Consider the following 14,914-nt stretch of genomic DNA (forward strand, 5'->3'; position numbering starts at 1 on the left):
CTCTGTCGTTTTTTTTCTCCATTCTTATTCCACCTGCAATCTTAGTTTGCAAATATTTTGCCATGAAGTAGTTTTTTTTTTTATCAAGATAGTTCTTAAGGTGCCTCACCCTGTGGAGGTGCCAGGAGCCAGAATGTTACTTCACTCCGGTCCAGGCACTTCTACAGGACACACGAGGGAGCTGTAAGCAATGCACTTATGGGTGAGCTCCCTCGCGTCCATAGCCCCATCCTATCCCACCTCAAGCTGACACTTGGCACCGGTCAGCATATTTTGAATGGCTGCTTGGCACGAGAATTGACAGTGCTGTGCCTTTCACCTAGAAAAGTGGAAGGCATGCTGGGACCCAGTGAACATGGGGTCACGACCCCTGTTTTGGTCACCGCCCACCAGTTGAGAGCCAAGGCTTTAGAGGTTTGATGTCTGTTGGTATAAGCTGACATTAAAGTGATGTTGCAGGTCAAGTTCTGAGTATATTCGCCAGCATTACTTTTGTATTATGTTTATGGGAAAATAATGATTACCTGCGTGTAGCCATATAAGTTCAGTATCTGTACGATGTGTAAAGATCTCTCTGCAGATGGATAGAAGATGACACCGGCCAGCTTGTCACTGTCTAGGCAGGAGAAGTTTGGGATGAGGTCTCCAGGACCAGACACGATCTGTAGGACACTCTCTATGGCCTTGTTCACATTGTTACAGTGATCGTACATATGATATCCCAGGGTCACATTGGGCAGAAAATCCGGGCTCCTGTTTATCTCATCCACAGCAAAAATAAAGGCCATAAGATGTCTGTAAAAGCCAGGAAAGGGCCTGAGGAGAATACAAAGTTGACAATAAAAGCATTATGTTGATGTATTAGTTGTAGTGCATGTCTTGTTCCAAACAGAAGACGCACAATATGATGTATATAACAAAGCTAAAGCTCTATATTACAGCACATCTTTTAATGTTACTTTTACTGTTTTTAACTCTTGCACATCCCAGGCAGTGGCGTCACAAGTGGGGTGAGGCCAACACCGGGTGACTGACAATCATTTTGGTGTCACCCCCTCTGAAAAGTCAGTCAGCTGCACGAGAGAGTAGGGGACCCTGCGGCATACCTTATCCTATCGGATGAACTTCCATTCCTCTGTCTGCCGGCGTCGATCACCAAGATGACGTGTGTGATGAACGTCCCAGTGGGTGACACCCGGCCTGGGGATGCCTCTAGTAACAAGGTAATCAAAGCATGTGTGACCAGACTAAATTTCGTTATACACTGACTTTCAAGAACTTTTAGATGCCACAAACAGCAACACTTTTTCTGTCTGCGCACAACAGAGGCCATGCGCTTAGCATGACTTGCTGGTGTGACTTGGCCCTAAGGGTTTTGGTTTTAGATACACTTTAATAAAAGAGCTAAACGGTAACAAATTTTCTTTAAAACTGTTTTTTTTTCAGAAGCTTCATTAAGAAACGCAATGTAACTACATTATTGTTACACAATATTTACTCTGGAATAGAAGTAAATATGTATACTGTGTAATGTTGTTATATTGTATTTGTTAATGAAGCTTCTGAATAGTGTTCATAAATGTGGTTTTCCAGAGCGGCCATGCTACTCATAAGCAGCATTTGCTGTGGAAGAGGAACTTGGTGAATGGTGTACGCCCAAGCTACTTCTTTAATGTTTTTAGTGAGCATACCATTCTCCTGAGTAATATTCTTGCCAGTTCCCAATGCCCTGGCAAATGATGTGTCTTTTCCCCCTCCTTACACTACATCATACCACAGCACATTTATACAGCATAGAACAAGTTCCAATTAATTGTACCATATGAATACATTGTTCCCTGGTACAGATCAGCTATGACATGCACAGGACTGGGACTGGACACACACGTTCTATATTTTTACATCATCCCTCATATCCTTGCCATGTTAAAGCTAGTGAAAGCCCATGAACAATACATTTCCTATAAAACTCCTACTTTCTGAAATTGCAGAATCTGTCTTAGGCCTCATTCACATGACTAACAGCAGGCCTGTACAGATCCGTGTTGCGTGCACGGCCGTATGGGGCCGCTCCCAGGAAGGACAGGTGCTGCGTGTGATTTGTAAGCAGCCTGTTCTTCCCTATCGGAGGACACAGCCGTACGACGCCGTAGGCTCACCCGTACTGCACGTCCTCGAGGGTACGGGTGTCCCTGCTTGGACGCAGAAAGGATCCACCCTGTCTGCATACGAGTACGGAGACCCGCACAGACGCGTAGTACGGCTGCGTACTTCCACCGAGAGAGAAGAACAGGCTGCTGCGTACAAATCACACGCAGCACCTCTCCTTCCCGGGAGCGGCCCCATACGGCCGTGCACGCAGCACGAATCTGTACGGGCCGGCTGTTTGTTGTGTGAATGAGGCCTAACGCTGAATAAGATGTAATTGTACAGAACATACTCTTCAAAACTTTACAAATGTAAAAGTGTCACATCTGCCTGGAATTAACCCTTGATGTACGCAGTGTAAGTATTCTTAGGAAGGTGCTGAATGTGCTTACACGCTGCAAAATGAGTCATCCAAGTCTTTGAAGTTGTAGTTTTTTCTAATATAAGCAACAGAATTTACAGGGAACACTCCACCGATAATATAATCTCCGTCCTGGAAGTATTGTGCATTGAATTGGTATTTTTTTTTTTTTATAGAACACGGTGGACCCGAGCCTATTTTCTGGCTTTGTACCAACAGGATGACATAGAGACAGAAGAATGAGACGAGGAGAGAACGGCTACCAAGCATCTCCATATAATAACATGGACCTATCTATATATACCGTATACCCCTCTTCATAGAGGTCACAGTGCACCACTCTACAGATCTGCAGTACGGCCTGATAGACATCTGTGTGTAATGTCTGCTCCTCATACAGTCTACAGATCTTATATAGAGTGCAAGGTGAGGGAGGGAGTGCATAACACCTATTCTTAGGTGACTACTACGGTTATTTGAATGTCCTTGAGGGTTTTTTAATTTCTTAAGTTGAAAAGTGCTTTTAAAAGAAAAAGTATAATTGTACTAAAGTGCTATTGTACTCGTTTAGAATATTGAATGTAGCAAGGTTAATACTGCAATGAATTTAGGGCAGTTGTGGTCAACTTTCTTGATACAGGGGGCCTCAAGTGCAACCCCTGACATCTCCAAAAGGAGAGATGCCACAGGAGATGATCAAAGACTAAGAACCTGCTACAAGAGATGGTCAGAGACAGCAGACATTCTACAGGAGATGGTCAGAGACTGCAGACATGCTACAAGAGGTGGTCAGAGACTGTAGACACGCGAATGCAATGGTCAGAGACTGCAGGAATGCTACATAGTGTAGCCCTTAGCATCCTAATTTAGCGTTGCTAGCACTGTAATCAGTCCGGCTGCTTTGTAGTCTGGTATTGTTTGGTTGATTTCAGGTGTTCTGCTATTGATTGCACTTACTTGTGAGTGCAATCAATAGCTTTTGTTCTACTGCACAGTGTAAGGTCCTGTTCTACTGAAGTAAGTCTGTACTGTGGAAGCCTGAAGGGATTGGTGAGTCCGGAGTCTGTCTATTTTTGCTATGGATGTCTGAAGCCCTATACACCCTCTCCGGTCTTGCTGTTTGTTAATAAAGCACTGAAAAAGTCCTTAACGTGACTGGGGCCCAATTTCCTGATTGCATCCCACAACCTGGCTAAGGATCCACCCCTGAGAGTGAAATGTCAGCCCTCCCTACCCTTCGAGGGTCCACCTCAGGCCTCTGAGGGCAAGGGGAGCACTACAGGTCGATGGTCAGAGACTGCAGACATGCTACAGGAGAAAGTCAGAAACTGCAGACCTACTAGAGAACATGGTTAAAGATGAAGGGCATGCTACTAGAGATGGTCAGAGACTGCCGAAGATGGTCAGGGACTGTGAACATACTATTGGAGTTGTTGGAGACAAGTTACCTGCTTCACGAGGCACACTACATGAGACAGCAAGAGCTCACTGTTATTACAGCCCCTTTACAAATCATTTCTCCCATATTTGGGTTTTCTATTTGGGTCCAGTTTGTCATTTCTCTCAGCAAGGTCCATTATAGAAGTTCAGTGAAAAAAACCCCATAAAACGAAGAAAGGGTTAATCTGCACATAAAAAATTAAGGGAAGGTGAAATAAATAAACCAACAATTTTAAAGAATATTTTTTTCAGACACGGGCTGTCTGCGGGGCCCCTGAGGAACACACAGTAAGTACAAAGGAATGCATGCAGCCTCCAGGATACAAGTTGTTGTAAATACAACATGTAGGAGGATACTGTAGACAGAGGAAGGATTCAGAAAGAGAGCAGGTCTCTTTCCTTCCACTTGCAACAGACATTGGGGGGGATGAAGCTGCTGTAGGAAGGAGTGAGAGAAGGTCTTGTTATCTTCTCTTCATTTTCCATTTACAGTAGACAAGGTTGCTAGGACGCTGTTGGCCCACAGCATCACTGGTTGCCAGGACACTGTCAGCCTGCAGCATCATTGGCTTCTAGGATGTAGTTGACCCACAATGTATTTGGTTGCTGTGACACTGTTGGCTGCCTAGCATCCTTGGTTGCTAGGATGCTGTTGGCTGCACAAGACCATAACGGCCAGTGACGCTGTGTAGCCGACAGCATCATAACAATCAATGACGCTGTGTGTGTGGGGGCTAAAGATGCACTGAGGATGGAATGTCTATGTTATTGATACTCTGGTCTCAAATTAATGCATCTGATTCCAACATGTACATAAATTTGTCGCAGGCACTGACCTCGGTTGTGTGGAGGCTCCACCTAATTCCAAAGTATGTCTGCAACACACCTTATGAATTCCAGGGAGTGTATTTAAAGGAGAACTATGAGATGAGTGATTTGCACTCACCTCATTGTTCTAAGCCGACCTGTGACAATGAGACTGTCACAGGTCGGCTCAGTAGATCGGGAGGTGAGCGAACACATACCGGCGTTCGCTCACCTCTCGATCCTGTCACGGCTCTCTGCCGTGACAGGGAAGGGGCTGGATTTCCCTCTCCCCGCTCCGATCCGCCAGCGCTGACTGGCGGAACAGACGGCGGAGGGGGCGGGTACAGCTGGCTCTGCTTCTAGATAGGCAGAGCCAGCTGTCACTCACGCAGTTGGGCAGATCCAGACATCGATGTCGGGATCCGCTCAGGCTGAGGCATCTCAGTATACCGCGAGCTGTAGCTCCCTATATACTGAGCTTTGGGTGACGGGAGGACGCTAGTTTGTGTCCTTCCGTTAAACTAAGGAGAACTATGGGGAAACACACTGACCCCATAGTTCTCCTTTAAGAGCAGATTAAGTGTGCTCCGTGTATATGCACTAGTGAGTGGTTACAATATGTCTTGATGACTATGAACCCCTGTGAACTATACAGACATGAAGCACTAGGGCTGGATCAATTAAATGTAAATTATTAATATCTTTCATAAACAAATCCCATTAGGGGCTACGTTTTATTCAAGCCCACCGTGTAGCAAGCATGTTACCTCATGTTTGTCAGGTTTCTCAGTGGTGTGTAGAGTTCACTCTCTCTCAGCAGCTCTGCTCTCAGCCTCATTCTGACACAGGGCATGGGGCAGACACAGGTCCACTCACGGTAAGTCCGCCTTCAGGCTGTATACCCCCCTCCACCCAGCGTGAGACCCCCGTCATCTCCATGCTCTTTTCGGCCACGCTGCTGCCAAACTAGCAGATGCTGCTGTATTAAAGCGCATCTTCTAGTTTGTCTGGTGGGCCTGGGAGGTGGGGGACACTGCCGTCGCCGCTTTAACACAGCCGCATCTGCTAGTTCGTCTGGTGGGCCTGGGAGGTGGGGGACACTGCCGTCGCCGCTTTAACACAGCCGCATCTGCTAGTTCGTCTGGTGGGCCTGGGAGGTGGGGGACACTGCCGTTGCCGCTTTAACACAGTTCGTCTGGTGGGCTCGGGAGGTGGGGGACAATGCCGTCGTCGCTTTAACACAGCCGCATCTGCTAGTTCGTCTGGTGGGCCTGGGAGGTGGGGGACACTGCCGTCGCCGCTTTAACACAGCCGTGTCTGCTAGTTTGTCTGGTGGGCTCGGGAGGTGGGGGACAATGCTGTCGCCGCTTTAACAGAGCCGCATCTGCCAACTTTTGAACACATGGTTATAATGAAAATGTATTTTTCTCTTTGGCCATCAGAGTAGTAGAATATTGTAGCATGTTAGACATTGATTAATGCAGAAAGTTTGGCATTTTGGTGACGCCCTTTCTTGGCTTTCTTTTAAAAGTTGGCTTGGCTTGGCTTTAAAAGTTATTAAAGTTGCAAGCTTTCTGGATCCCTAGATCCCTTCTTCAGGCGTTAGAAGGGGCAAAGGGAATCCCAAAAGCTTGCCTAATGATAAAGGATATCACATAAACGCCAAATTCTTTTTTGCCCATTAATAAGCATACACCCTGTACATGTGGCCCTCCTCCTTCCATACTCAGGGACATTCCAAGGCCAGGGATTTTAAAATGAAAGAAACCTCTTTAAGAATTAGTATCATGAAGCTAATGTCAGTTGTTATCATTTATAACCAATGATCACTTCCCCCTCTTGTCTCTACTGGTGATGCAAGCCTTCCTTGTGATCCATAGAAGAATCATCTACTGTACGGAGACATTTGCATTTTGCTGCGATAGTTCATTTCTGGAATGTATTTGAAATCTCCAGAACAGAGTGTATGCAGTTTGAATTTGATTGGATTGTTTTAAGTTGCCCTTACACTTCATTTTGTATGCATTGCATTTATTTTATTGCTTACATGGTAAAAGCATGTAAGTATTGTCTCAAACATATATAAAACATGTCAAATGCAAACCATTATTCACTGCAATTCATAGCTGCATTTGCATTGTTTTTAAGTTTGAGCCCATGAGTGTGAAGCCCATGTACAACAAGAACCATGGAAATCGCTAAAACAGAACCTGCAAGGCTTGCTCCCTTTTGGTCTGTTAAATATGCCATTGGAAGTGTTTTGTTTTATCTATTTTATAAGTACAAAAAAGTACCTGTCACTCTTTGTCAGAAATTCAGAGCTGGCCTGTGTCCTGTAAACATTCCCTGTTCTTATCTTGGACTGCAAGTCAATAAGTATGGAGGACCAGAGCTACGAGCCAAGGCTACTAAATGTAAACACGTTCACATTGGAGGTGAGGAGCTTAAGGGGGGATATGATCTCCATGTACAAAATGTTCAATATATGCTGTAGATACGAAGACAGCAGGAGTGGTTAAGTAGTCTAGCAAAAGACAACATGCAGAGCTGTTCTTTGTGTTTGGACTCTGTGTTTTGTCGTTACCATTTAAAGCCCTGGGCTGCAGGTTTCTAACAACCCCTAGTTTGTGTTCCAGTATGTGGTGGGAGAAAAACAAATTACCCTTTCGGACTGTGTGTTACACGTCAAGGAGGGGGGGTGAATTGGACACTTTAGTGACTTAAGATTAGGCATAGGTGGTAGGGGAGTATGTCTTGGGAAAGAGTTTTATGGATGAGTCTGGAGCATCCAGATCCTGAAATAATTTTATTAAAATTGAATGATGTTTCCTAGAAAATGTCACAGGGATCTCTATTGGCATGGTCTGAAATAAGCATTGAAAACACAGTTAATTGTTATCGTATATGCCATAATGAAAGATAGTAATTTGGTGCAGAATTTAAAAAGGGAGTCGTCTTTCAAGAGATCCACCTGGGATGGTGGCAGGGAGATATTGAGAAGCTCAAATTAAAAGTAATTTACAAAAAGGTCTAAATTTGTTAGCAATGGATGGAATGGAAATACAGTATGTGGCTGTGTTAAGGTGCCCATACACTGTACGATTCTCGTACGAGAATCGCAGGAAATCCCACGATCGTACGAGAATCGTACAGTGTATGGAAGGCGTGCGACCGTTTCTACTGTACGGTCGCACGTCTTCCATCGAACAAGCAGGCTGGAAAACCCGCTTGGAATCGTACGATTCTCGGCGAGTGAGTGGCCTGCTTGTTCGACACCTGACGAACGGGCCGGTGTGTGCACGCGCACACTGCCCGTTTGCCGTCCTTGCAAACCCGCCCCTCATTGCAGTCATCGCAAGCCCGCCCCTCAAGGGGGCAGGCTTGCGATGATCGCAAGTACGATCTGCCTGTCCAAGATGGGCAGATCGTACGTTTTTTTAAAGTACTTTACAACCATCGCAAGACTAAGGTCTTGCGATGGTTGTAAAGTGTATGGCCACCTTTACACATACCAGGAGATCATCTGCCAACAAGGATAGCTTAGTGTTAATTGGCCCAGTCTGGATTTTAGGGATCTAGCAAGACTTTGCAAGATTTTGCTTCAGTGCAGTTGCAAGTTTTTCCATAGTAAATATATAGAAGAGTAGGGAAAGGGAATACCCTTATTGGGTTCCGTAATGTATGTAGAATTTGGGTGAAAGAGGTCTGGCTGAGGGTTTCAAGGCTCAGAGTTGGATATGGTATAGGTTAAAGTTAAGGCGAAATATCACTTTAATATAGTGACCCTCAGAAGCATTTATGATAATAATTACCTTTCCTATGTGTACATCTGGGTATTTAGGAACATGTGATATTCCGCTGCTTCCCGTCAATGCAGAACTTGGAGTCTTAGTGGCCAATGGCTAGACTCTAGAGTTGTCACATGGGAGTGGAGGTATCGTACACAGCTTCAATATGCTCAGTAATTTAAATCTACATTATGTCTGCAGTTGGAGTTTATCTAAGGCACCGGTGCTCTTGACTGCCAGTCTCACTAGATATGGAGTGAGGTTTTGTTATGTCATGACTGTGCTGCTCAATGTTCTCCTTGCTGGAGAGGAAGCTGTACCTTAGGACCTGCAGGGCAAGGATCTCACTGCTTCTGCTTCATCCATTCTGTGGATCTGTACTCCCACCACCCCCCGTGCTGCTTCTGGAATATGCCCTCATCAGTCATCATAGAGGCAGCTCTTACATGGAAAAGCAAAGCTTAAATGCAGCGGTTTAATTGCTAGTTGGAGTATTGAAATCACATGTAATGTCCTCACAAAGAAATCTTGTGTCTATAAAGCTTCTATCTGTGATCCATTTGTTTAATTATATTTCTTTTTAAGTTTAAATCTGGTCTCACCAATACAATATAACATTTTGGAAAAAAAATACAAGCTAAAGTCCCAGCACTGGACGATATGATGGCAAATATCTCCACAAGCATTGTGTTCGTTCCTGTAACGCTCAGATAGGCCGGGATAAAAGTGATCCAGACGCTGCAGAACACCAGCATGCTGAAGGTGATGTATTTGGCCTCATTGAAACTATCTGGCAAATTCCTGACCAGGAAAGCCACAATGAAGCTCACAACTGCCAGAAGCCCCATGTAGCCCAAGAGGATGGAAAATGCCAGTACAGATCCTTCATTACACTGAATGATGATTCTGTCCAGATACAAGTCAGTATTGGCTTCAGGGAAGGGGGGAGAGACAGACAGCCAGATTATACTGGTTACAATTTGGAATAAAGAACAAATGAGAACCGGATAGATCTGAATCTTTACTCCAATGAACTTCTTCCAGGAGGTCCCAGGTTTGGTGGCTTTGAAGGCCATGTAGACCAGCATAGTCTTGGCCAGAATGGAGGAGACTGCTACTGAGAAGAGGACCCCGTAGACTGTATGACGAAGCATGCATGTTATATGCACAGGACGACCCAGAAATAAAAACACAGAGAGGAAGCTCAGCATGATGGAGACCTGAAGAATGATACTCAAGTCTCGGTTATTAGCTCTGATGACAGGCGTGTTTCGATACATAAAGAAGATGATCGATATTAATGTGGTTATAACAGAAAAGAACCCAGTAATAAGAAGAATGGAAAGAGTCACCGGAGTATTTGTATAGGAGAGGAAATCAACAGGTTTTGGTACACATTGGTCGTAGTCATTTGGCCACTGGTCTTCTGGACACTTCTGGCACGAGCCTTTGTCTATAAAGATAAAGAAGCTGTTATAAAATGTACATTTCATGGAAACCTGTCATAAGAGAACTATTTCACAAAGACAAAGATTAGGGTGCTACACTGAGAGTTGTAATCAAAGTATTTATTTCCACATACAGTAGGCGGGAATGATGTTTGATGGATCCCAACTGTCCCCATTTTCTCATGTTTCTCTATAGAAGGAAGTATACTTTATTCACTGTGCACATGCCGGATTCAAGCATTCCCCTAGTCAGGGAGAAGAAAGTAGGATCTTTTACCAGCAGTTCCATCTGATTCCGCTACCAAAACCTTTACTGTTTAACTGCCCCCGGGCCGGCCATAGTAAAAAAACTGCCGGCCGGGAGCTCCCTAGATCTGAGCGGGCGTCTTTAGACGTCCTCTCAGACACACCCCCGACGTTTGAAAACAGGCAGAGATGCCCGTTAATATACAAGCGATCCGCCGGCTATAGAGCCGGCGGATCACTTGTATGAGGTCCCGACATGTCCCCAAAACATGGTATAAAATATTGTCGCAATATGTCCCCAAAACATGGTATAAAATTCATGTCAGTGCAGCGTTGCATGACGGAATAAATGTCAATCAAAGTACCGCAGCGCTGAATACTGAAAAATGGCCTGGCCAGGAAGGGGGTCTGAACACCTGGTCTTGAAGTGGTTAAAGAGGATGTACAATGTTGTATCCTGATTATGCACTCCATACACATAATCTTTGCATATACCATCTTAGGGGCTTCACACAGTATATTCATGATGGCGGGTCATTTCATGAGCATATTGAACTAATTAGCAAAGAAGACAACCTACCTGTATGATTGGATATCTCCCCCTTCGGACAATGAACACAGTAAAAGCAGCACAGAGGCATCCCTGTCTCTTGGACTCTTCTTTTACCTGGAGGACAATCTGTAGAACACACTGATACAGGGACCTAGAAGGAGACAAACATGAGTAGCAGCCACTGTATGGGATCAGATTAGATATTAATAAAAATACAAAGATGATGTAATATTGAAGTTAAACTCCTTCCCTCCAGTCTTGCACAGTTATACAGGCTCCTCTACGGTACTACAAGAGTGTACTCTGATTTCACTCTAGGTTGAAGGATGTCCTTTATCATCTAGTCTTTTCCTCCCTAGCCTGACTATCCCTGACTCCCTTACCTAGGGTGCCTAGGAATTTTTAATCTTCTAGACTTACATCCACCCATCAAGGTATTTTGATATTTGCATAACTCCTTCTAAGAGACAGCCAATGCTTGCACAGGGCTGAGGGCTCTTGAGAAGAGTATTGAGGCAGGGTGCCATGATGTTTTCAGGAAGCTCTGTACAGTACCCTGTCGGCCCCTCCCACCAGCCATAATCTGTCCATGGCAACTACTATTACTACTACTACTACTACTACTACTACTACTTCTTATGGGTTTTAATAAGACCCATAAGGGAGATATAAGCTCCGAAGGTGAAAGATTTTTTCAGAATACATATTACATATGATTGTATCTGCATACAAGTACATAATTCACGTCATGAATGGGAAACTCTCTGAAGTGGCTTGAGAAGTCAGCAGCTTATGGTTAGAAGTTGACGTAAGAGACCTTACTACCGAAATTCCATGGGTTGACCATTCTTTAAAAAGCTGGTCTCTCAAAGCATGGAGAAAATCTAAGTTTCCCCGAAACAAATTCACAACTACGAGTGGCTGATAATCTGATGTCTGTCTCACAACATATGCCAGATAATCCAGCCAAAATATAGAGGAGGGTTTGCATCAGACAGACATTCTCTATGCATATGGAGCATATACACGAGATTGAGATCAGGTATCAAATTTTGATCTGTATAACTGCTCGTGCCATGAATCCAATCTCCTAAATATCTAATGGCAGCTGCTAAAGTATATAATACCAAACTGGGAAACTAAGTCCTCCATTTTTCACAGGCTGTTGTAATATATATATATTAGACATGTGCACTGCCAAAAAATTTGTTTAATTTTCGTTTCGTTTTAAATTCGGATTTGTGTTATTTCGTTTTTCAGGATTCGGGTGTGAAAGTCAATTCGGATTCGGAATTCGGATTCGGACGAAATTCGGTAGCGTTAGTACGAACGTTCGTTTCGTTTTCTGTTCTTCTCCGTTTCGTTCGTTCGTTTGTAGCAAAGTGACATTTGAGGGGGAAAAAATATTTTTCTCCTTCTCTAATGTCACTTTGCTCCAACGAACGAAACGAATAAGAAACGAATAAGAAACGAATAAGAACAGAAAACGAAACGAACGTTCGTACTAACGCTACCAAATTTCGGAAATGGAAATTCGGATTCGTTTGCATTCGTTATATCTGTAATTCGGAATTCGGATACATCCGAATTTCCGAAAATTCGTCCGAATTTCGATTCGGAACGAAACGAATCGCACATGTCTAAATATATAAGACTGATTTTAGAATGTCTTTTTCCCCATATAAACCTCAGGGGAGCCTGGAGCAGTTTTTTATGATCTTCGATTTTTAAACCAATAGGAAGCATTTGTATACTATACAACAGATTCATAAGAAAAATAATCATTTTAATCAGACTAACCCTCCCCATATATGTTAAAGTATGGTGGGACGATTTATCTAAAAGTTCCAAAAACAACTCTCAGCACTAGAGGAACATTAACTTTATGAAGTTTGTGTGGATTTTTATTTTTACAGACCCACAGATAAGGTATCTTCTCTTTACACCATATAAAAAGGTATAACCAGCTCCACCTGGGCTAAATACTCCTTGCTAGATATACACTAGGTGGCGAGATTATTATGAAGTAGTCAAGTTTACATTGCCTTTATTACATGGGCTTCCTTTGCTGTATTTTAGATATTTTATGTGCTTCTTTATAATGACTGACCTCACCGCGTTTCCAGTAAATGGGATTCGGGTAAATAACAACCTGCTCTTCTCCTTCTTCAGATGCTGCTTTAAAACTTCCAAATACATAGGAATAGAAAGTTCTGTTCATCCTTCTGTAGACATAATTATGGATTTGATAGGATGTGGACATTTCTCCTTTCTTGGTAAAAAAAACTTCTTCACCAGTGGGATCTCGGAAGTGTATTTTCCTCAAAAATGACTACAAGAAAGATAACAACAACAAATACTATTAGTTTTATCATTCCCTCATAACCCCCGAGTAGGCGAATCGGTCGGATACAAAATTTGAAAAATCATTGGCTCCCTGCACCTGTAGGACCTCACAAACACTCCAGACATTCTTGTTAACCTCCTAAATTTGGTGGAAAGTTTCTGAATAATTATTCAAGTTTGCAACAAATTTTGTTCTTGGCCAAAAGTCTGCTCCTTGTTTTGCATGCAGCACCCCCCATGCCTCATATATCATCAGGATTGATGATTGATAGGTGACCATTCTACTCAGTGATGCCAATACTTAAGTGTCAATAAACAAGGACCCCACTAGCTGTTATGAGGTAAAGGTGATTGGCTCTCTACACAAAAGGAAAAGCCATTGATTGGACCATGTACCCCATCTCTATCCTATGGGCGCAACAGCATATCTGTATGCTAAATGTTTATTGAGCCCCCCTCCCCCGCATTGCATGGTTTTCTCCCGTGCCTTCTGGCTCTAACTAATTAGAAAAGAGCCAGGAATTGTAGGCAAGCATTGTGGGGAGATCACTTTGCATCTTTGTTCAGGGAATTGGCACACACTGACAGCCAGGGAGGAGGGAGAGGATCAACAAAACAGAGCACTGGCAGATGCACGGCATGAATGTAACAGAACAGAAGATGTGGGCAGTGGATGGACCCAAAGAACATCTCCCCTTGGTCCTAACTTGGCCCCCTATGTCCTTCACCTCATAGTGGCTGCGTGGGATGCTATGGTGGGTTTAGATATGCTTTAAATTGTATCTAAACCCAAACATATAAATCAAAATATGTTGTTTCTGATATTCCTGTTATACATCATAGGACAACAAAAGTAGCCCCCCATCCAGAAGGAAGGAAAAGCACCAATTCAGAGATGATTGGAGGGTCTACAGCCGAGTGATACACAAATAAGATACATTTTTATTAATAGTTATGGTACTTGAATGTATTTTTAAGATTTAACACCTGAGTTTAGTGTCACTTTAATTAAAGTGGATCTTTAAAGACATTATAGCATTGTAACCAGTCACATGGTTAGGGCTGCATCTGTGTCAGACATTTGTGAACACAGCCAAGAACAGATAAACTCCAGGATTTACATGATTGTGCCATCTCTGAGCCAGCATTGCTGTCCAGGTCATGTCTGAACATAGATGGATCCAACCTTCTGGAGAGAAAACTCAATAATGACACTGTCAGGGGGAGTACTGGGAACTCTGTGAGTTCTAATAAATACCTGGTTACCATAGGCATGCCCAAGGGGTGTGTTGGGTGTGTCTGGGCACACTCTACCCAACCCCGTGCATACATGGCTGTTGATGTGCTGATGGCAAATGGAGCTTGCATTATCCACAGCCCCAAGGAGACTAGATGCACCATGTAGCTGCTCTTGATCATGTTGTAGCTCTGCGATGCCTTGCTAGTCTGGCGGTGTGAGGCTGCAGGCCAGGCAGGATGATGGGCAGGAGACAAAGGATTGCCAAGCTCCCCCCGTTCTCCTGCAATCATTTCAGCCCCAGTGTGACTGAGAAGACACTGGGGGCCAGCAGGAGTTCCGAGGGTCAGCAACTCGGAACGCTTCAAGGTGCTCACCCGAAACTACATCTCAGACATTATCTTCAAGGACGAGGAGAACATGGGGGTGGACAGGCTCGTGACATAGATGAGGGGCTCAGGGGTGGCTGTATGACAAAGGTGAGGGGCCTCGGGTGGCAGTATGACACAGATGAGAAGCCCAGGTTTTATACAGTGCTAT

The 14,914-nt window shown here is 44.0% G+C and overlaps 2 protein-coding genes across 2 annotated transcripts in view; both read right to left on the minus strand.

The window, feature by feature from the left end:
- Positions 1-8,972, minus strand: part of LOC108797132 (extracellular calcium-sensing receptor-like) — a 24,590-nt gene extending 15,618 nt beyond the window's left edge. Inside the window, exons 1-3 of the mRNA XM_018568706.1 lie at positions 8,893-8,972; positions 1,107-1,313; positions 525-816 (exon numbers count right to left, since the gene is read on the minus strand). Of these exons, the coding sequence (XP_018424208.1) occupies positions 525-816; positions 1,107-1,313; positions 8,893-8,972 (579 nt within the window). The remainder of the gene's footprint in view (positions 1-524; positions 817-1,106; positions 1,314-8,892) is intronic.
- A 117-nt stretch (positions 8,973-9,089) lies between these two features.
- LOC108797134 (vomeronasal type-2 receptor 26-like) lies at positions 9,090-9,875 on the minus strand (the record flags this gene model as incomplete). Its single annotated transcript, XM_018568707.1, has 1 exon — positions 9,090-9,875. A coding segment is annotated over one exon (786 nt), but the record flags the coding sequence as incomplete, so codon positions are not given.
- Between the last annotated feature and the right edge of the window lie 5,039 nt (positions 9,876-14,914).

The sequence above is a fragment of the Nanorana parkeri genome, unplaced genomic scaffold, assembly GCF_000935625.1.
Source record: "Nanorana parkeri isolate BGI_ZX_2015 unplaced genomic scaffold, ASM93562v1 scaffold1232, whole genome shotgun sequence".
NCBI classification, from domain to species: Eukaryota; Metazoa; Chordata; class Amphibia; order Anura; family Dicroglossidae; genus Nanorana; species Nanorana parkeri.